At 39.8% G+C, this 22,527-nt stretch overlaps 2 protein-coding genes across 2 annotated transcripts; both read left to right on the top strand.

Moving 5' to 3' along the window:
- Positions 1 to 8,991: 8,991 nt before the first annotated feature.
- rdh12l (retinol dehydrogenase 12, like) lies at positions 8,992 to 13,493 on the top strand. The gene is made up of 7 exons (XM_080514926.1): positions 8,992 to 9,077; positions 9,232 to 9,347; positions 10,723 to 10,878; positions 10,975 to 11,079; positions 11,817 to 12,026; positions 12,196 to 12,388; positions 13,141 to 13,493. The coding sequence occupies exons 1-7, from the start codon at positions 9,064 to 9,066 to the stop codon at positions 13,241 to 13,243; spliced, it is 897 nt and encodes a 298-aa protein (XP_080371052.1). The 5' UTR covers positions 8,992 to 9,063; the 3' UTR covers positions 13,244 to 13,493.
- Positions 13,494 to 14,809: 1,316 nt separating this feature from the next.
- On the top strand, positions 14,810 to 22,457 carry LOC308143891 (phthioceranic/hydroxyphthioceranic acid synthase-like; the record flags this gene model as incomplete). The annotated part of the gene is made up of 6 exons (XM_080514833.1): positions 14,810 to 14,867; positions 15,585 to 15,738; positions 15,970 to 16,130; positions 16,305 to 16,511; positions 16,659 to 16,840; positions 16,917 to 22,457. The coding sequence occupies 6 exons, from the start codon at positions 14,810 to 14,812 to the stop codon at positions 22,455 to 22,457; spliced, it is 6,303 nt and encodes a 2,100-aa protein (XP_080370959.1).
- Positions 22,458 to 22,527: the final 70 nt, after the last annotated feature.

The raw sequence follows: 22,527 nt of genomic DNA, 5'->3' as shown, positions 1-22,527 counted from the left end.
ACGTAAAATAATTACACACGAACATATAGGAACGCCAAATACTCATACATTACAAGAACAGGATGAAGAAATCTCTCCACTAAAAATCTGAGTGGAGGCAAATAATCTGCCTTTAAATGATCTGAAATAAAGTATTCTGTGGAATGAAACATAAATAATACCGATATATTTTTTGAAATTACAACAGAAGATGTCTTAATTGATGTGTTCTGTTTAAACCTGATATTTTTTATACCTGATTCTGATTCAATCCTATTATTTTAATGTCACATCATATTGATTGTTGTTGTGTGTTCTTTTTAATTGATGTTTTGACTTGCATTCGTATCGAGTTGTTCTGGCATTTTATTTAACTCTCTCACATGTACAATTTTCTTAATTCTCTGTCAGGTGTCTTAAGTTATTTACTCCGTTAGTTAATTGCTGTTATTTTTAATCAAAGCACACATACATGGCCTGGTAAAACATAGACAATAATCTATCGCAAAGTAAAAAATGTTGGAAAAAGAAGACCAACAAAAACACCTAAGAATTGGTACAACACAGAATCTTATAAAGTCCATAAATAGAAGTTTTTAGTGGTTCCCATTGAGGAAATGCCTCTTGCCACTTTAACAGCAACATCTCTGCTGAAAGATGAGCATTTGGATATCAAAGAAACAGTTTTAAAATTTACTTTGAAATGCTTTGGTTCATATTTACATGATGTTAAACATTAATAGATGCACAGTCATGAGTTTATGAGGATGACAATCAGAGTGGAAAGACGTGTGAACATATGGCGCTTCTCACTCCGCACATAAATTGTTGAATAAAAATGTCAAACTGTGTCATTCAGGGGACATGGGAATGACAAATGCAGTAAACAAAATGGGCATAAATCTGTCTCCCGCTGAAGTTATCTCAAGTTTCACCCTATAAAAGCTCTCCGTTAACTATACACAAGAGTATGTAAACTGCTTGTGTAAAATGATGAATGTGGCTCGCCATATGCAGTGATCTAACTGTTTTAACTATAACCAGATGAAATACTAAAAGTAGTGTCGTGGTAAGTACTTGTGAATCACAGCAAAAATACCCCCAGTCTGGATCTGGATTGTGAGCTTGTTGGCAGTTTGGATGTTCTCTGTGTGCAAGCATGGGTTTTCACCAGATACTTCGAGTTTCCTCCCACAACATAAAATCATACGTTTCAAGTTAAATGGTGATTTTAAATGGCCTGTAGGTGTAACTGTGGGTGCGTGTTATGTGATGGACTGGCGACGTGTCCAGGATGTCTGTCGTCAGCTGGAATCAGCTCCAGCCCACATTTTCGATGTGTCTTTTTCCAAGTTAGAAGAGAACCCAATTCAGCAACCATTCTTTATGTTTTTTAGCATGATGAACTGTTCACCCATTTGTTGTTTTTTTTTCCAAGAGTGGAGTGTGCTCGAGACTTCATTCACAGATGGTGTCAAAGCCATGGGTGCAGATTCTATACATAATGACTGTGTGAAATTAATCTCAGTCCCTCGGTCGGTTAGGTGTTTGTTGTTATTGCCTAATTATTCGTGGTCATCGGGGTTGAGTTTCTACTGTCAGAAAGGAAAATGTTGCCCGGGTCACCGGAGTGTCAGTGGGATCAGATGATGATGGAGCCTCAAGTTTTCCTGTGTCTGCGGTTGCAGCAGTTATTCAGCTGCTGGGGGACTCGGTGTGATGGATTCCTGTTGATCACCTGGCACTCAGTGCTGGATAAAGTCCATACTTAGTGAGGCTGCACATGAGCTCTTCAGCTCCATGTCAAATTAGTGGAAACTATCAGGTCATGGAGTCCATCACATAAATCAGACATTGTGCAATCAAAGTGAAGGATTTTGATAAGATTGCCATCCAAATTAGCCAATATAGGTACAAGGTTGTGCGAAATCACAGATAAGCTATAAATGCTTCAATGGCATTACAAGCGTGTCGTTCTCAGGTTCAGTATTTGGCTAAGGTGTCATCCAGGATTACGAGGATGATAAATGTGTCATGAGGCAAGGTTATCTGAAAGTAGGGTGTGTGAAGGGTGCCATAAATATATGATTTCTAAAATAATGTCATTAAGCAGTAGAAGATCTCAGCGGAAGAACACAAAAAGCTCATTTTCATATAGGCTTTGGTGCCCTGGTTAGAGGCAAAATTGTCCCTACATGTTGGGATTAAAAATTTTCCAAGTGCTCCCTGACCCACATGCAGTTTAAGCAGCTCAGAGACTAAGGGCAATAATATTGTGAAATATGAACATGAGAAAATGTTTGACTAGTTTATTCCCCAGTCACCAGTGGATGTCAGAGCAGGTTTCTATTCCTATTACAATTTAACCAATCGACACTCCAAATCTGTCTGTTGGGACAAAAGAGACTTTATATTATATATTGGTGTGTTACTGTGCGAGTGAATGGGTGAATGTGATGATATATCTAAAGCTCTTTGGGGCTGCTCACGCAGCTGAAAGGTTTAATAATTGAAGTCCATTTAGCATTTATAACATCATATTCTATATAATAGCAGCTTATAGGTCTGTTTCCAATTCATGCCCACATTAATCTTATATTATCAAAACATGATGTGTCTCATGTTGCTGTAAATATCATGAAGCAGCTACTGTTGTTCTCAAAGACGCCTGCTGACACTCCTCTGAATTACTGTATTGACTCCATGAGACAGCTCTATAAATAGTACAGTGTCCTGGGCCTCATAGCAGGGCCTTAATGACGGTCTGCTCACCTTCAAAGGGCAACGTGAGCTAAATACGCCACAGTGCCATCTTCCTTCCAGATATCTCTTTGCAGTGATGTCATCAAGTCAGTGGTGAAACATCCAAAACTCAACACATTTTGAGCCGTGACACCAATGTCTTGCTATAATCAAACATGATGCCATCGTGATGACAGTTAACGTGGAGCTCATCTGATGTGGGAAATATCAACAAACCTGAAAATTACTTTTCTCATTCAAATTCTCAAACGGACCTAAAAAGGTCACTTCGTAATATTTAAATCGAGACGAGATGCTAGTGGCTGAGTCGTTTGCCATGTTGCCAACAGTGTCAGTTGATTGTGGTTATTTCAACTACACCCAAAATGTGCTGAGAAATGCAGATAAACTGAGTTTCTGGGTGTAAAGCTTTCAAAGTGTTACCACCTATTAATATTGATTTCAAAATGTTGACCGGATACAAGCGGCTGAAATGAGCTTCCTCCGTAGGGTGGCTGGGCGTACCCTTAGAGATAGGGTGAGGAGCTCAGTCACCAGCGAGGAGCTCGGAGTAGAGCCGCTGCTCCTCCACATCGAGAGAAGCCAGCTGAGGTGGCTCGGGCATCTATTTCGGATGCCCCCCGGACGCCTCCCGAGGGAGGTGTTTCGGGCATGTCCCTCCGGTAGGAGGCCTCGGGGCAGACCCAGGACACGCTGGAGGGACTATGTCTCTCGGCTGGCCTGGGAACGCCTTGGGGTGCCACCGGAGGAGCTGGAGGAAGTGTCTGGGGCGAGGGAAGTCTGGGCAACTCTGCTCGGACTGCTGCCTCCGCGACCCGGCCCCGGATAAAGCGGTAGCCAATGGATGGATGGATGGATGTTGACTATAATAGTTCTTATTTGCCAAGTTGTTTTTTGTTGTTTTTCTTAAATATACTGCATGATAAAAGTGTGTTCTGAGTATAGATCTATAATTTCTGACACATTTTGTTTTAAATATTTATGAGCTTGACAAACTCATTCAGCTGCTTTGTTCTGAAGTTCTGATCACTTAACTTCAGTTAAATAAATCTTAGGGCAAAGGCTTATACAAAAGAATAAAAAAAACAAACAAGCATTAAATGAAAGGGAAACAGAACCTAGTGCAAAACCACTGTTGTGATGTTCCTGTCCTTGCTAACATATTGAAAAGTCATTAAGAAACAATGGAAATTAGCCACACCAGCGTCACTTGTGTGCTGGAAGTAGACTGTTTATATTTAGACTTTCAGGATACTGCTGTCTCTTGTTATTGAAGCAGGGAGTTCATTGTTGTACTTGATTAGCAACGGATGCTGATTAAGAAAGTCCATCCATAGATGTGTGGACATTCTTGTTTTGATAGTACAGCCCATTGATGGTATTCTCCAATGTTATTCTCAGCATACAAAGATAAATATACAGTACTGTGCAAGGGTTTCAGGCAGAAAAACATACGACATACAGTATATATGTGTTTAGTGTGTTCCCATTTAAGAAAAAATCCAAAGTGACTCAACAAGATAATGATTATTATTTTATATGAGCTTTTAAAACGGCCATGATTCTTTCATGTTGACACACAGATTTTGGAGGATCCTGACATGCAAGTTGTGCTAAACATTTTTGCAGAACTGAGCATCACTCTCTCTTTTATGTTGCCATACATCTTATTGTCCCACCATATTGTCATGGTCGGTCGGTCAGTCAGTCGGTTGGTCAATTTGCTGGTTTTTTGATGTGTTGGTTCATTCATTGGCTTGTTTCCTGGTTCCTGCATTGCTTTGCTGGTATGTTCACTGGTTTGCTGTCTCGTTGGTTCCCACATTGGTTTCCATGTCAGTTTGCTTTTGGTTGGTTTGTGTTTTGTTTCCCTGCTTCATATGTTTGTAAATTTTTAAATTCCTTGTTAATTGTTTTGCTTAAAAAAAATTAATGAATCTTCTAGCCTGTAATCAAATCAACTCTATTAACTTTTTTTATTATTATTATTATTTCTATCATCCAATATAATGTGACACAAACAGGAAATGTCATAACATTTGCACCCTGAAGTACTCACTGTTCTTCCCCTCTAGATGCTGTTATATAATACAATTCTTGTTTTTGTTTTTGTTTTGACCCCAAACATGTTGTATAGTTTAAATACATGGGGTAGGAAATGCTGTAAATTCCCTATAGGACTAATTGAGCAAGGCTGGAACAACCTTAACATGACCTTACATGTCTAATTTCTCCAGAGAAAATGGAAGCCAGTGAGGAAAATAATCCTTAAAGGTAGTTGCACAGCAGAGTTAAATGCTGCAGTGTGTTTCCATCAACAGCAAAGTGCTGAGATGAAGGAGTCTGACATCTGGTGTATAACCTCCCTTGTAAAAAAAATAAAAAATAAAAGAGAGAGCGACTAATTACCAAAGTATAGATTGGTATCTCGGGGAAATGGTGCTGCAGTCAAAAGGCCATTACAAGCTGGAGATTGGATCAGCATGGAGGACTGGTTTGAACAGATGAATGGCATCGCTTATATGTTATGTAACCAGCTCGCAGAGAGGTGATGGAGGCTGAGAGGGTGAGAAACCAAATACAAGAGGCAACAGGAGCTCGGATGCAAAAAGAGCCAGACTAAACAGAAGATGAGCCGATGAAGTGTTGTCTGTACACTGAAGGTGGCGGCAGAAGATGGGGACACTTGGAGATGTTTATCATCACCCACAGCCTCAGATAATTTGAGCTTTTGTAGATGAATCCTCAGACTGCTGGTCGCCTGTGTGTGTGTGTGGGTCAGGAGAGACGGTGGGACGTGACCTCACAAAGATGTTATAATGTAAACATTCGGGTTGTGGCTCTGCCTGCCTTGCTTCTGATCTGCTCTGAAGGACACAATATGAGAACTCGTACTCTTTCTCGTTAACAAAATTATACTTCAAATCACAGGGTTTTCAACATTTAATGGAGACCTCCCAGACTGACTTTATATGTTTTTATTCCTCAAGTTTTTTTTTTAGTGATGGAAAGTTTCTATAATCATTGACAAGAAAAATTCCTAGTACTTATAAATTAGTGTTTGCTTACTGTTCATGCTGATGTTTGACCGGTTGTGGCTTTAAATTTCTATAAAAGTACCTGACTTTTGCATTCATATGTTTCTTTGTGAAATTTTCATGGCTACATTTCTTTTATTTTTTACTGTTTTTAAACAAGTATATTCGCTTCAACCACATCAATATGTTCAGTTCAATAGTCTCTTTGGATGCAGCAGGACAACTCCGATATGAACTCTAACTTTGCAATGTTTATTTTCAATTCAGCACAGTCTTATTTAAATAGCACCAATTACAACATAGTCATCTCATGGAAACCCAACAATCCCACATGAGCAGGCGCAGGCGGCAGTGGAGAGGGAAAAAAACTCCCCTTGGAGTTTCAGACGCAGAGGTGGAGGCTTTTCAGCTGTATGAAGGTAACAGTGAACAGGATGAAACAGAAAGAGAATGCAACAAACCAAATAAAATCAAGCTGATATCAAACATCAAGTAAATTCACACTAGTTTTGAGACAGGACTTTTGACTGAGATCAAAAAGGTTTTTTTATTTAACTTAAAATGCTTGCTGCATTATATCCACTATAACATAATGTAAAGTTTTTCAAATGTTTTGGCTGCAATATTAACATATACTAGCTCAAGACACTGCACCATGATGAAACAAACAAAAATTAGAATGAAGTTATTTTCTACTAATTTCTAAGGCGTCTTTTTAGCGCCCTCTTTAGCACAAAACTGTTATTGCAGTTAAGCAACACAAATTCACAGTGGAAATTAACAACAGACTTTGCTTTTTATTCTTTGAATTTATAGGTGAATATATAAATGTTATTGTGGGCATAGGGAGCAAAATTGTTCTGCAAAAGTATATATATACTATAAGTATACTATATTTGTGAGATATTACTATTTTTATGTCTCCTCCTTGATGTCAAATCAATCTTTTGAATAAAACACGTGTTTGATCCATCCTTTCAATCCATCCTCTCGAAAAAATACTTATTTTAGTGCCACTTTTAGGATTTATTTCATCACGCTTCTTATATTCTGTTCAAAGTAAAAATTATCAAAATGATAAAGCATTTTAAGCTTCACTGGCAAATACCTGGCACCTTACGCAGTACCCATGCTTACGCAGTACCCATGCTTTTAAAGTACAAGTAAATAAAAAGTTTGTTTACAAGCTTGGTTACAATCAAACGTGCACGATACAGGGGCTTTTTCTAAAAGTAAATGGTACACTACTTTTAGGACAGCACGACTGTAATTATTGTTCACCTCGTCAATCCAACATGTCCTCCTTCAGTTTGTTTATATCTTCTTGTCTTGTGCATAAAAATAAATCTGGCATCCTCTTGCTTTCCATGTGCCAAAGTGAAGTTAACGGTCCCATTATAGCTAATGGATTGTTCTCATAGTTTATTCAGAGCATCCTCCTGCCTCTCCATTGTCTTTGGCTTCTGGGAAGCTGCTAATGCGGCGCCAGTGACATCTGAGGTAAATTGTTATGTCTTATGGCAAAATATCAGCCTGTCAATAATAACAAAACAAACAATAAATAAAGATAATTAACTGAAAAGAGCATAAAATTTTGTGTTGCACAAAGGTAAAAATTTCAGAAAAAATGATTGATAAATAGCACACAATTAAATGATAGACCATCTGATACAATATATATATAATATTAAAGTTATTTACTGTGCAACCATCATAATAAGTCATGTTGCCATACAAAGGTATGTCAACAGACATTTTCTAGCAGGCTTGCATTCACATGGTTAAATAAACAAGTCAAAGGGATGCAATCAAGGTGATTGTGTCATGTTGATTTGAAATTGAATGATTTCCATTCAGTGTAAATGTAGTTCATTGACACGCACCTCTCTGTATTTATATTCATGATCGGAATCTACACATACTGTACACACATTTTACTGATTGACACCACAGGACAGGAATCTTTCCTGCTCTTTCCGCCCTCAGAGAGGCTCATGATGTTGCTGATCTGAATTACAAACACACACACACACACACACACACACACACACACACACACACACACACACACACACACACACACACACACACACACACACACACACACACACACACACACACACACACACACACACACACACACACACTGTCTTTGCTGACTGATTCAACAGAAAAGGGAAGGAAATGTTTGCTTACACACAACCAGCTGATGACTGGTTTCCTGTTCCAATGACCTCCTGTCCACACTTTAAACCTGCTGTTTCTGCAGTAATAATGTCTGTAATTTATGAATGGGCCATTCATGGTGGCATGGTCAGCTTTTGCTGGGGGCTTGGATAATTAGGGATACTGTAAATAATTTGCCATAGTACAAAATTCACGCCAAGGACGAGATTTACCCAAATACCAACCTGTTAATCTGTCACACAGTGACACAGGGCTGGTCTTAAAGTGAAAGAGGAGACGATCAGCTCAGTGCCAGATGGTGTAGGGCTGCCACCTGCTGGACAAATACCTACAGTACGGTGCAAAGATGTCCACTTCGGGCTGTGCACGGTTGGTTTTCTCCACGTGCACCTGATTCTTCATGTGTCTGAGACAATTTATCGGTAGGTGTGTCTTTCTGGGGACAAATTGGAGAAAGTTGTGTGTGACTGATTGAAACACTTCCAAAAAGCATTGTCTCCAGCTGCTATAAGTGCTCGAGTTGTACAGATCTGCTTTGACTAGCAATGTACACATTTGATTTGATTATGCGTTGTCTTTACAGAAAACGACATTTTCTTATTTCATGTTTGCATGGCACAAATTACAATAAATCTGAATTTGAATTTCAAGTTTTATGTTTGGTGAGTTTGACCAGATTTGCAAAGATAGCGCTTCATTTAAAACGTATTTTTACGACAGTCCAATAATCATAATAATAATTCCATGAGGATGATATAAAAAAAAAACATAGCAGTGTAGTTGCAAGTTATTATTTCAAACTTTTCTTAATAAACTGTCCGACCTGTTGTAGGCAATCCACGAGTCCCCTCCCCTCCGGCACTGTCAGTATTCACAATGGAGCGCACTCTAAACAAAGGCGGGCCCAGACTACCAAATCAACCAATCACCGTTGTCCGTCACGGACGAGGCCGCAGCCTATTGGCTGAGATTCAAGCCCATCAAAACTTTGCAGTCTGGTGGGTTTATAAACATTTCCGGGAGACCAGTTTTAATTCTCAGACGTTTTCTCCGGACTGTCTTCTATGGTGAATATTGGATATAAATAATCGGTGAGATGCAGTCATTCAGGTGAGAATTAGTTATATGTATATTCGTAAAAGATGTCAAACTGTCGGAGGAAAACGCGCTTATCTGCCAGGTGTTTTTGGTGCAAACGCTGTGTATTGACACAGTTTCTTTCGTGTTTTTGGTTGAGACGTTCATTGGTTTCTCAATCTCGTAGAAATGTGTTCCGGGCAGCCTGGTCCTCTGACAAGAAGCTGGACGGTCAAACGGTGGTGATCACCGGGGCGAACACCGGCATCGGGAAGGAGACCGCCATCGACCTGTCCAAGAGAGGTCAGTGTCTCCTGTCTCCTGACCTTTAACCACAAGAACCACGCCGTTCAATTCAGCTCCTCCATAGCTGAGTTTGGCCTTTTTTTCTGCTTGTCATGGTGGCTTGCACAATGTGATCGTGACTTTTGATGCCTACAGCCCAGTCCACCGTTTAATGTGATGGTCTTCTTCAGGATGAACAGAAATGAAACACAATGTGAACCCAGAAAAACCTGAAGAACCACTTGACTAACATGAAAGAGGCACTTTGTTTGTCCCATCGCTTCAGCTTTGTTTTGCCATTAGTTCTTGTCATCCCAGTTCGCCACAGATTAAACCACACTGACAGGAGATCATTGAGGAAAGGGTACAAAATAAATCAAACTTGTCCCATTGGAATCACTTGCTTAAATGTCACACACAAAAATTCCAGACGACAGATAAAACTGTATTTGAGAATAAGCGAGTTTCTTTTCCCCAAGAGCACTTCTATAATTTCACCAATATGAAATGCCAACATTTTAGACCAGATTAGATTAGGTGCCTTTGTAGCAGCATTGCAGTCATAGTGGCAATTGGAAGTCTGAAAAGAACATGAAACATACACATATACAAATAAAAAAAGTAAATATGCTGTGCATAAGTAGCAGCATAGATGCACACATACAAACCGTATTTGACAACTATTGCATCATGTCTCTAAAGTGATGGGTGAATTACCATGAGTTCAGTTCATGTTAACAGTCTTATAATCATAGAATTCATTATCCCATTGTAAGTGGGAAATGAAACGCCAGAGGAGGGTTCCCACTATAATAAAACAATCATATTATTTTCAAACTATAAAACTAATTCTTCACTTCTGCCTTGTGAGACTCAGTCGCATTACCTAATTCTTTTCTATCCCCGTTCTGCTAAAGTAAGTTTGGTAATGCTGCTTTGCTGTCAACACATTGCTTTGCAATAGGCTGCTTCCCCTTCCACATAGCTGAAGCTGCTTTAATGGTTTAATTTGTTATAATGTGAGGCTCTATTATTTCAAGCCATTTAGTTCCTTAAGTTGATCCTCTGAAGATAATTAAATCTTAATTTAAACCCATTTTTGTTTAGTTTATCATAATGATCATAATAATGTTATATTATTATTGTTTACTCTTCAAAGTTGAAGCACAGACGAACAGAGTTTCAATAGAGTTAATACATTAACTATAATGACAAATATAATGAGCTGATAATAAGACATAACTATGTCAAATTATATTATATGCTTGAATGTTACTGCAGTCATATAAGCAACATTTAAAAAAAATATAGACATTTAACATTTAAAACCAGTTTTGTGGTGAATGCCATTATGTTATTTGTCCTTTGTCTACTATACATCTATTTTATTTAGGAGCGCGCATCATAATAGCATGCAGGGACATGGCGAAAGCTGAGACTGCTGTCAAGGAAATTATCGAAAGCTCCGGAAACGACAACGTCGTCTGCAAGAAACTCGACCTATCAGACAGCAAGTCTATAAGGGAATTTGCTGAAGGCATTAATCAAGGTAAAAATCACTTAAACCTCAAAGAAGCATAGACGAGAAGTGACTCATAAGTCCGGTGAGATGAAAATCTCTGTGTTTTGTGTCTTTCCTCTACAGATGAGGCGAAACTCAACATCCTCATCAACAATGCTGGCGTGATGGTTTGTCCTTATGGGAAAACTGCAGACGGCTTCGAGATGCAAATTGGCGTCAATCACTTCGGTAAATAAATTCAGTCTGTGTGTCAGACACTGATCGGGACACAAAGGTGATGTGCCGTAAGCTGCATAATGTGTTCTCGTTGTTTCTTCTCATTTTAACGTATATCGATAAATTGCAGCACTGATGTGATACGGTAGCTTCAAACTACTCAGAGATAGCAGGTCAGTCAGTTTGTGCACCAACGCATATTAAATGCAGCAACGTTTAACTATTTCAACAGAAATGTATATTTTACAGTCAAGTTCACCTCAAAAGAAATCATAGTTCACATTATTAATTTCTAGGTGTACATTCCTTTCTAAATTGCTCAATTACTGGTTTATTGTACTGATCTAAGTCATGACAGTAAACCTTCTTCAAGAAACCTACAACAAGTAAATGTTTCAGAATTTCCAGCAACATTTTTGCTTAGACAACCGATAATACAGACTTGTGACTGACAATGCCTTTGTCTATGCGCGTAAGATGTGAGACCATGAGATGCTTCATATCTGACATTTGATAATGAGAAACGTTTTTGTCTGCCCTAAATCCAGACTAAATGCACTAATGTTATTTTGCATTGAATACTGACAGATTTGATTTATTGTCTTGTTTTTCTGAGAGTTTTTGAGTCTTTTTTTCTTCCCCTCTGTCATTCCAAATTATCACATACAACCCCATTTATGCAGTTATTGTACCTTATGTAAGTACAGTGTCTGCCTGTTGCCTGAAAGTCATTTTTACTCGTTCTTCAGGTCATTTTCTGCTTACTTATCTGCTGCTCGACCTGATAAAGAAGTCGGCCCCGGCGCGCATCGTCACTGTGTCGTCGATGGCTCACTCCTGGGGCTCCATCAACCTGGAGGACATCAACAGCGAGAAGAGCTACGACAAGAAAAAAGCCTACTCCCAGAGCAAGCTGGCCAACGTCCTCTTCACCCGCTCACTGGCGAAACACCTCGAAGGTGTGAAAACAGTTGGTTAAATCATCTGACATCCCTCTTTGTTTGGTTCAAAAAAGAAAACTGATGAAGCACATGCAGTTTTTTTTTTTGGGGGGGGGGTTTACATCTCAGTTTCCCTCCACTGAGATAAATAATGAGTTTCTTTTCTGTTTTGGTGGTTGTCTTCCAGGCACTGGAGTGACTGCGTACTCTCTCCATCCCGGAGTTGTTCAGACCGACTTGTGGCGTCACCTCAGCGGCCCTCAACAGTTAATCATGAAGATGGTCAGTCCGTTCACCAAAAACTCCGTGCAGGGAGCTCAGACGACAATTTACTGCGCTGTGGAGCCAAAGCTGGAGAAAGAGAGCGGTGGATACTACAGGTAAACTTCTTTTCTATTTATTGCTTTATTTAAATAATTGATTCTCAAACTGTGTATGAACACTGGTGCCCAAGTTCAGCCTCGTGGTATGTTTAGAAAAGTCATAATACATTTTAAACATGACAATTTTTTTAAAAATATTTAAGTATTACCTTATATTTATATTTTCATGTTTCATATCTTGTTTGATTGGGGAAAAAAGGACATTTTGTGTGACCGAGATAAGTATTTTGAAGAAATTTAACAGTCGTGACTCCATCAGTCTACTGTGAGTGTGTAAATAAATGGAAAAACGGCTGTTATTCTCAAACTTGTGGCTTGTTGTATTTATAAGAGATGAAGAGCTGCAGCACCTTGTTAGGAGTTTATGTGCCTGTTTTAATGATTTGTACAGTGCAGCAAGCAGATGTGATCAATGATACTCATGTTGGATGTAAACATGTTTCTATAACAGATCAAGCTCGTAGGTAGAAAACCTCAACATCTTCTCAGCTTATCAACGTCGGAAGAAATTTGAGAACCACTGATTTTGATTATTTTTAGAAACTTATAATAATAATATAATAACACTACTTTATTACCTACCCAGCATATCCATGTACTAGTAAGCAAACCAATTTAAATCCTCTTAACACACCAAACAAATCTACCAGTTCATTATGATGTCAGTAGTATGTTTCCAGATTACAACATGGAGGCTAATAATGAAACGTGTTCCACCAGCTCATCTGAAGTCTTCCTATTGTTCACAGTGACTGTGCTCCTGCCAACTGCTCCCAGACCGCCAAAAACGACGAGCTGGCCCAAAAGTTCTGGGAGCTGAGCTGCAGAATGCTTTCCATAACATGGGATTGAAGCTTCCTGGATCATTTGTTATGTTTGACTACAGTATTGTTAACTACACTATTTAATCTCACTGAAACGGGTTGTTCTGTCTTTACTTTGCATTTCACAAAGTAACATTTTCTACAATAAAGTTTACATTGTTTACTATATGTTAATAGCCAAAGAACTTTGATAAAAGCCTTTTTAATGCTACATAGATGCAGTATATTCAGAAAAACTTTTTTTTTTTTGGGGTGGGGGGTTGAGCGACCTTCAAATGTGGCAGTTTTCTCTGCCTGTCTTTTCTGAAAATAAACACATTCTTAAATTCCATCATGTTTGTTTTTTGTCTGTGTTTGATTTCCCCGTTTCCTGTTCAGGCTTTTGTGAATGTAAACTGTTTGTAGTTTTCTTCAGGATGACCCTGACAGTTTTGTTTCTTTTCTGATTCAATCATTTTCTAAACTTTTCAAAGTGATCAATTTACTTACATGGTGTTCTCTATAACACTTTCAACCTCGTCTTACTTCTTGGGTTTGGTCCGCTATTTGATTAAGACACTTGGATGTTTTCTTATCTGCTTTTACTATCAGCATTTATTGTCTTTTTAAGATGTTTTCTTGTCTCTCTTTACTGCAAAGCACTTTATGACTCTGGGGCTGTGATTGTCGGCACCTGGTGTGTTTTTAAGCCGTTTTTATTGTGAAGCACTTTATCTGTGAAAAGAGCTGTACAAATAAAGTTTACTTACTTAAACATAACCACATGATCTCAGTCTAACTGTGAAAACTTGATAATAGCAATAAAATGCAGATAAATGCCACCAAGAAAGTAATTTATAAAACTAACTGGACAAGCTCGACATTTCCTCTATGAACTCCATTTATCAGCAGTATTGTCACTAATTTGCCTTTAATACTGAGGACAACACAAAATGGTCATGCAGTATTGTGATTCAACATATTATAATCAGATTACTTTCTTGTATTACATTTAACTTTCAATGACATTCCATTGTTAACATATATTTGCAAATGTCATTGCATATTGTGACAAAAGGGTCAAACTGTTGTGCTGAATGAGTTCAAGGATACTGCTTTGCCCAGCTCTTTTTTGACAGCATGTGAACATTAGCATTGTGCCTAGTGTTTTAATCATAAAATCAAGTTATTTTCCTGTTATAAAATGTGGTTTATTTTTAAATTCCACTTTACACTCTGTCAATATTGAAAATTAGGTTAAAACTGTTGATAAAGTTTAACCTCTACTTATCATTTGCAAGATGCCATAAATGTGTGCACTGAAGTCCTTCATCTCCATGGACACGTATACAATCTATCATTAATGTTTAATAAAGAAAAGAAGCCGGCTATAAGAATCAGTTGCAAGGCCTGCAGTGATACCATCATCACCAAGGGGACCTGAAAGCAGGATGGATGTAAGGATACGCTGGTGCTTTACTAAACTACTAGTGATCTAATTACAGAATTTTCTTAAACATTATTTCTGCTCTGCTGCAACCTAAGATTACCTGGAGGATTATGATGACCCAGTGAGTATTTTTGATTTTTTTTTCCTCAGTGAAGTTCTGTCATAATGGAAGAAGCTGAAGATGGTATTGCTGTTGTGGGAATCGGATGTAACTTTCCAGGAGGTAAGCAGAATTTTGAGGCTTGTTTATTATTTTGTTTTAATAGTTAAAATAACAGGAAAACAGAGGAAAGGCATGCACAGAGATAACTGGATTCAAAGTTGAATATTCTCTGTGTGAGGCAGCAGCTCTAAACAATCCCAATACCATACAGTCTGACCATAATTTATATTGAATAAAACATTGAATATCATTGACAAGTAAATTGTTTTGTCATTCATGTCTACACTCACAACATAAAAACTAAAAAGTTGCATTTTTTTTTGTACATTGAGGCCTAAGTTCAAAAAGTAGGTGAAAATAGTCAAATATTTGGATATACTGTATTTTTTAATTTTGATTTTATTTTTACTTTAATTATTCATTTCGAATGAAGGAACAATTAAAATGAGATGAAACCCATTTTTCATGATTGATACAGTAAAATGACTTAAAAAAAAAACAACAAAAAAACAAAGATACTGAAAAGAATTGAAACATGTCGATGTCGCTGTAATAAATGTGACTATGTAGAAGTTTTGCTGTTTAAATCTGTTCATAGGATATATATTCCTGTGTGTCTCTATTGAATTACTGTGATCCTGTGTAATGCATATTAAGAAAAATGTACAACTATTTATTTCGGACATATCTGAACGTTAGCTTATATGACATTGTTTTATCATGATATTTCAGAAAGATATAGTCAAATCACATCATGTATCTATCGCTTGCCAACAGGGGAGGGGCTTGAAAATTTCTGGAAGGTTCTACTGGAGGGGAAAAACTGTGCCGTACTCATTCCCAGAGAGAGGTTTGACTTATCCAGCTGGTATGACCCAGATGACAACAAGGCGGGTAAATCCCGCACAGCCAAGGCCGCTCTCATTGACGGGTATGGCCAACAAACTTTAATAGGAAACATATTCAGATAGCCATAATTATGTGTGTATAGCAAATATAGTGCATTTTCTCATTGTACATTTCAAAATGTTCCCATCGTTCTTGAGAAAATATGCGAATATTTGTAATGTGTTACTTCAACCCCTGTTTTGCACAGGTTAATCTTTATAGTGAAAAATCCAAAAGAGGAAATGTAAATTTATTGTTTAATGAACGTTTTCAGGTTCAATGAGTTCGACCACAAGTTTTTTGGAATCAGTGACAGTGAGGTGGAACAAATGGATCCCCAACAAAAACAGCTCCTGCAGTGTGTCTACCGGGCTTTAGAGAATGCAGGCATTCCTATGGAAAAAGCCAGCGGTACCAGGACAGGGGTGTTTTTTGGTAAGACAATGACGAGACGTTTTCAGATATTGCTGTTTAGTGTTACAAAATTGAAAGATAATGGCAACATGATCCAAAAAGTGAAATACTGTGAAATTTCTTGAAGCTATATGTAGAATCAAAAATGATCAGGAAATCAATGTTTTCCTCATGTTTTCCGTCGCTTTGTTGTAGGCATAATGAACAGGGATTATGAAACAAATGCAGCACATGTGCATCCGAGTGTGATCAACCACTGGACGGGCACAGGGCTCGCCATGAGTATTGCAGCAAACAGGGTCTCCTACATCTTCAACTTTACTGGACCCTCACTGTCCATAGACTGTGCCTGTTCATCATCTCTTGTGGCTCTGCATCTTGCCTGCCAATCCATTAAACAAGGTGAGTATATATTCTGACTGAACTCAGTGACATTTTTAGTTCAGCCACAAAGATGTCAAGTGAAAAGCCACTCCAGTAGAATTGTCAATTATTTGCAGCATGGTATCAAAACATTATGGAGTAAAAAGATTATTTTATTTTTATCAGGAGATTCTGATATGGCCATCTGTGGAGGAGTCAGCTGCATTATTGAGCCAAGAGTATTTGTTGCACTCAGCAAGGCGAAGATGATCGCACCTGATGGTACTAGCAAACCTTTCTCCAGAAGAGCAGATGGCTATGGTAGAGGGGAGGGCTGTGGAGTAGTCCTCCTGAAGCCTCTGAAAAAGGTCTGAATATACAAAAGAATAACAGTTTTTTTACGTTGCTCAAAGATTCATTTTTTCCATGTTTGTTTCTTCACAGGCTCTGCAAGACCGTGATCATATCTGGGGTATCATCCGCAAAACAGCAGTGAACCAAGATGGACACTCGGTCACTCCGATCACCAAACCCTCCATCACACAACAAGAGGAGCTGCTCAGAAGGATCTACTCAGCCTCGGACCTGGAAAATGTCCAGTACATAGAGGCACATGGGACAGGAACTCCAGCTGGAGACCCAACAGAAGCGGGGAGCATCTCAAATGTCATCGCTAAAGCCAGACCTCCTGGTTCACAGCCACTGCTGATTGGCTCTGTGAAGAGCAACATCGGACACACCGAATCAGCAGCTGGAGTTGCCGGACTCATTAAGGTTCTCCTGATGATGAAGCACGAGACCATCGTTCCGTCAGTTTTCTACTCTGATGACAGCTCCAGTGTAGATGTCAAATCCTTGAACATCAAAATTCCCCAAAAAACAGAAAAGTGGAAATCAACCAGAGCAAGAACTGCTGGAGTAAACAACTTTGGCTTTGGAGGAACAAACGCACACGCCATTGTCACACAGTACATGCAGCCAGTTGCTGAGCAAAAAATTGATGAAAGGCAAGTGAACTATTTTGTCACGTCAGCTAATTCATTGAAATCCCTTTCTATGACTATGCAAGACACAATTAAACAGCTCGACGCAGATAAGAAAGTTAATCTACAGTCTCTGTGTTACACATCAGCCTGCAGAAGAAGCCACCAAAAACATAAATTCAGAAAGGTCATTGTGGCGTCGTCTGTTACTGATGTTAAAGAGAAACTGAGGGCCTCTGTTGGAAAATGTGTCACCCCGGCCTCCTTAGGTTCGAAGTTGGTGTTTGTTTTCTGTGGAAATGGTGTGACTTACCACGGTATGTGCAATCAGCTACTGAAAACAGAGCCTGTATTCAGAGAAAAGATTGCAGAGATTTCACTGCTTTTCCAAAATCTGGGCACCGTTAACGTTCTGACCACACTTGAGAGTGAGACTGAGAGTAGTGACTTCAACAAGCCAGATGTCATACAGCCTCTTCTCTTTGCTATCCAGGTGGGGATTACCATCTTACTCAAGCACTGGGGGGTCAAGCCAGATGCAATTCTTGGTCACTCTGTTGGTGAAGTTGCAGCTGCTCACTGTTCTGGCCTCTTGTCTCTTAAGGATGCAGTGAAAGTCATATATTTCCGTAGCACTCTGCAGACCAAAGTCACTGGGGGGAAGATGCTTGTGGTCAGTAACATGCCGGTATCTGAGGTATCATCTTTTCTTTCTTCATACTCTGGTAAAGTTTGTCTTGCTGCTTTCAACAGTCCTCAGTCCTGCACCCTGTCTGGGGATGCAGGTGCAATTGAGAGCCTCTATAAGGAGCTGAGTAACTCAGCTACCAGTCAAAATCTGTTCCTTTGTGTACTTGACATTCCCACTGCTTACCACAGCCACATGATGGACCCAATTCTATCAGAAATCAGAAAGGCAATTGGCTCATTAAATGTGAATGATCTTGACGCAGAGTTGTTCTCAACAGTAACAGGCAAGGAAGTTCAGCAGGGAGACTTCTGCACAGGCAAATACTGGGCTCGAAACATTCGTGAGCCAGTTGCTTTCGAGCAGGCAGTGACGTCAGTAGCTAAAGATAAGAGGAGTCTAGTGTTTGTAGAGATAGGACCAAGAAGGGCGCTGCAAAGAAACATCATGGAAAGTCTGGGAAATGGCACAGTTGTTCTGGCCTCTGTGTTGCCAGGGAAAGATCATGAATCGGCCGTGTCTGTTGTTTCTCAGCTTTTTGAACTCGGTGCCCCAGTAGACTGGAACGCTTTCTACAGGGGTTATGAGACGACGCCACTGTCAATCCCAAGATACCAGTTTGATTGTTCATGCAGAGATGTTATCATTGGAGCAGCACTGAAAAATACACAAAGTGACCATCCAGTGCTACGTCAGGCAGCAAGTAAAAGTAACATTTTCAGTTGCGATCTGGTGTCTGACTCCTCTTTCTACTTGAAAGAGCACAAGCACAATGGGATACCCATTATTCCCGGTGCTTTCTATGCTGAGTTGGGTTTAGCTGCATTCATGGCAACTGCTAAACCAAGAGTCCCTCTCAGTTCTGTACAGCTGAGTGTCAGTTTTCACAGCCCGTTTGTGTTGAGTCAGAAATCACCGGAAATTAAAGTGCAACTTGAACAAAAGGAGAGAGAAACCAGTTTCACCATACTTTCCCCTTCTGTTGTGTATGCTTCAGGCACTGTTGTTCAAAATATAGACAGGCTGCTTGAGGAGTCATGCATTTCATTGAGCACCATCTATAAACGGTGCACATCTGTTGTGAACTTTAAAGAGCTTTACCGTTATCTCTCTCAGGGGGGCTTTCAATATGGACATGTGTTCCAAAGTAAAGGGGACATACATTATGGAAAAGAACTGAAGGAGGCTTTTGCACCAATCACAGTCCCAGAGGAATTGATGTCTCATTTCTACCATTACCACATTCATCCTGTTGTGTTGGATTATCTGATGCAGCTTCTTCCAGTTACAGTTGAGCACATCTTTGCTGGTAGGCCAGGATTTCCTGCAAAAATAGGAAGTCTAAGAGTGTTTGAACCTTTGCAAAGGAAGATGATTGTTTATTTACGAGCTATTGATGTGGGCACAGATCACTTTGAGGTTTGTGGCTGCTTTACAGATATGGAGGGCAGAGTCTTGGTTGAGGTTAAACATGTGATCATCAAATATCTTGGCAGCCATTCTCATGTTGTTGAGGAGTATTTCTATCACAATACATTCAGTGTAGCCCCTGGTTTCAAACCTGCTCCTCCTCCAAAGGCTCTGGTCTTCTGCGACCCTATTGGGATTTCTAAAGGTTTACAACAACACCTTGACTCAAATTCTAGATTTGTGTCATTCAAACATGTACAAGACATCTTGACCATTGGGTTTCCTTCTCTCTTGGAAAACCTCAAAATCATAGATATTGAGAACATCTTTGATGAGGTCTTGTTTTTGTGGGGCAAAGAAAATCTCACCTCACTTTCCGCTGATGGCATTCTTCAGAACTTGGCATGCTGCTGTGAGCTTTTCCGCCAAATAGTCCTTGAGCTAAAACGAATCCATTTCCCAAACTCAATCAGAGCAGTAACCTATTGTTCGTCTGACATCACAGTAGACCACATAAATCCAGGGTTTGCTCTGGCTGGGATGACAAGATCTTTTGCCGCAGAGATACCAGATCTTTCTTTTCAGCTCATTGATATCAGCACTGTCTCTACCAAGGACACTGAGGCACTGTCTGAGGTCCTGAGGTCATATCCTTGCAGCAGCTACCCAGAATTAGTGGTAAAAGATGGGCAGATATTGAAGTCATCTATCGTCCGTACATCTCCAGAAATGACTGATGGTTCAGAGGGCAGTTACACCTCTATAATGTCCAAACCATGTATCTTTCAAACAAATGATGCATACAGTATGAGTCAACTTAGTGCCATTCACTTTGAATTGGATGTTGAGAAAATGAGCAACACATCAGTGGAAATCCAGCCAAGAAAGTTTTGTCTCCATTCACCCGATTATTTCCCAGTCAGTGCCTCACATCTAAAATTTGGCCAGACACTGTACTGGAACAAGCATTCAACTCAGAAACACAAGCTACTTGCTCTTGACTTCAGTGGGACTGTTACAGCAGTTGGACAAGATGTGAGGAAACTGAAAATTGGAGACCATGTGGCTGTCTGTTGTCCTGTGGTGGCAGCTACTAAGGTCCGAGTCCCAGAAGATGTTTGTTACAGCACCAAAAGGTTCCCATACCTTGAAAAAACACCGTGTGTTTCCTACTTTGTCCTCGCATGGGAGATTGTGCATCGAGCCTTGCCCAGGGCCAAACATAATTTAGGGATCCTATGCGCAATGTCTGATTCTGCTCTGGTGAATGTTTTGGCATGTGCTTGTACCAAATCTGGCTGGAATGTAACAGTTGGCACACAGTCTAATGGCTCTTTGTTGGACATCAATCAGATAGATGCATTTGTCATCTTGCCTCCGGTCAATGAATCACTGACAGCTAAAATTTCCAAATTTCCAGGCGTTCAACATGTTGTGATCATCTGTGAATGTCCGATGCAGGGTGTGCAAACTCAGGAGGTGATTAAAAGTTTAAAGGAGAATGTTCATGTACAGACAATCCAGGTGCCAGATATTTTCCACAAAGGATACCTGAAAGCACACAGGCCACACATTTATCACTGGCTGAAGTCCCTGAATTTCGGAAGGAAATTTACACTTGAAAATTTTACTTTTCAATGTGAAAAATCAGAAAGTTGCAGCCAGGATTCAGAGGAACTACAATCATACTTTAGCACAAAAAAACTGGCCATATTGACTCTAGAAAAAGCTGCTGATTTGAAGCAGTCTGCGATTCCACTGTTACCAACAAAAAAACAACTTTTTCGAAGGGGAGCAGTGTACATAGTGGCAGGTGGTCTTTCAGGTCTGGGCTTTGAAACAGTCAAGTTCATTTCTCAAAGAGGTGGTGGGATCATCGTAATACTCTCAAGGAGCAAGCCCAAACCTGATGTACAGCAAGAGATTCTCAATGTGGAGAAACAGTGTGGCAACAGCATCACCAGCATAGAGTGTGACATATCTGTCTCTGAGCATGTGCACAAGGTTATTTGTACCATCAACCATCAGTTTCCCAGTTGTCCAATTCGAGGGGTGTTTCACAGTGCAGTTGTCTTGCATGATGGGCTGATTGAAACCCTCAACAGATCTCTTTATGAGAAGGTTTTCAGACCCAAAGTGAATGGTGTACTGAATCTGCATCACGCAACACAGAAGTGCAAGTTGGACTATTTTGTATGCTACTCCTCCATCTCTGCTTTTCTGGGAAATGCATCTCAGACAAACTATGCAGCAGCCAATGGTTTCCTAGACCTGTTTTGTCAGTACAGGCGCAAACTTGGGCTGCCTGGACAGTCTATCAACTGGGGTGCGCTGAACCTCGGCTTGCTTTTGAACAAAGAACATTTCCAGCGATTTCTGGAGGCAAAGGGCATGATGGTTCTAGACGTGGCTGAAGTTCATAATAGCTTGGAGCAATGCCTTGTACTCAACCGACCCCAACAAGTTGTGTGCAAGTTTCATTTCAGGAACATCCGGTACAATGTCCTCTCTCAAAACAGGGCCTTGACAATGCGTCTGTCTGCATTAGTTGAGGAGGCTTTCCAAAAATCCAAAGAGACGGTGTCAGAAGATAAACAAACTGATGTTGTCTCACCAAAATGTTATGTGATCTCTCTACTAAGTGAGACTATTGGCATGGATCAGAATGAGCTTGGAGATGACACATATCTCTCCTCCTTGGGCATTGACTCCATGCAGGCCATGACTCTGCAGAATCTGATCTTTCAGGAGAGAGGCGTGAACGTGCCTTTGGTGAAACTGCTGGATCCCAATGCCACATTATCAATGGTGATCACTATACTGAGTGAAGCAGCTCAGGGTGAACATGCAAGTGAAGACTTTCCTCCAGCTGACAACAGAAACTATCTCTCCACCAGATTATAAAACCGCACACAGAAACGGCACAGAATCAGTCATCGAAGCATCATGATCATGAAATGTTGGAAATGTGATA

This window comes from Blennius ocellaris, assembly GCF_963422515.1.
Source record: "Blennius ocellaris genome assembly, chromosome: 19".
Lineage (NCBI taxonomy): Eukaryota > Metazoa > Chordata > Actinopteri > Blenniiformes > Blenniidae > Blennius > Blennius ocellaris.
This window is presented reverse-complemented; position numbering and strand designations above follow the sequence as displayed.

Excerpts from the sequence above, each read along its gene's own strand:
- rdh12l (XM_080514926.1), top strand. Across the intron at positions 9,348-10,722 it reads CATCGACCTGTCCAAGAGAG|GAGCGCGCATCATAATAGCA; the intron begins GTCAGTGTCTCC and ends TATTTTATTTAG. Across the intron at positions 11,080-11,816 it reads AATTGGCGTCAATCACTTCG|GTCATTTTCTGCTTACTTAT; the intron begins GTAAATAAATTC and ends CTCGTTCTTCAG.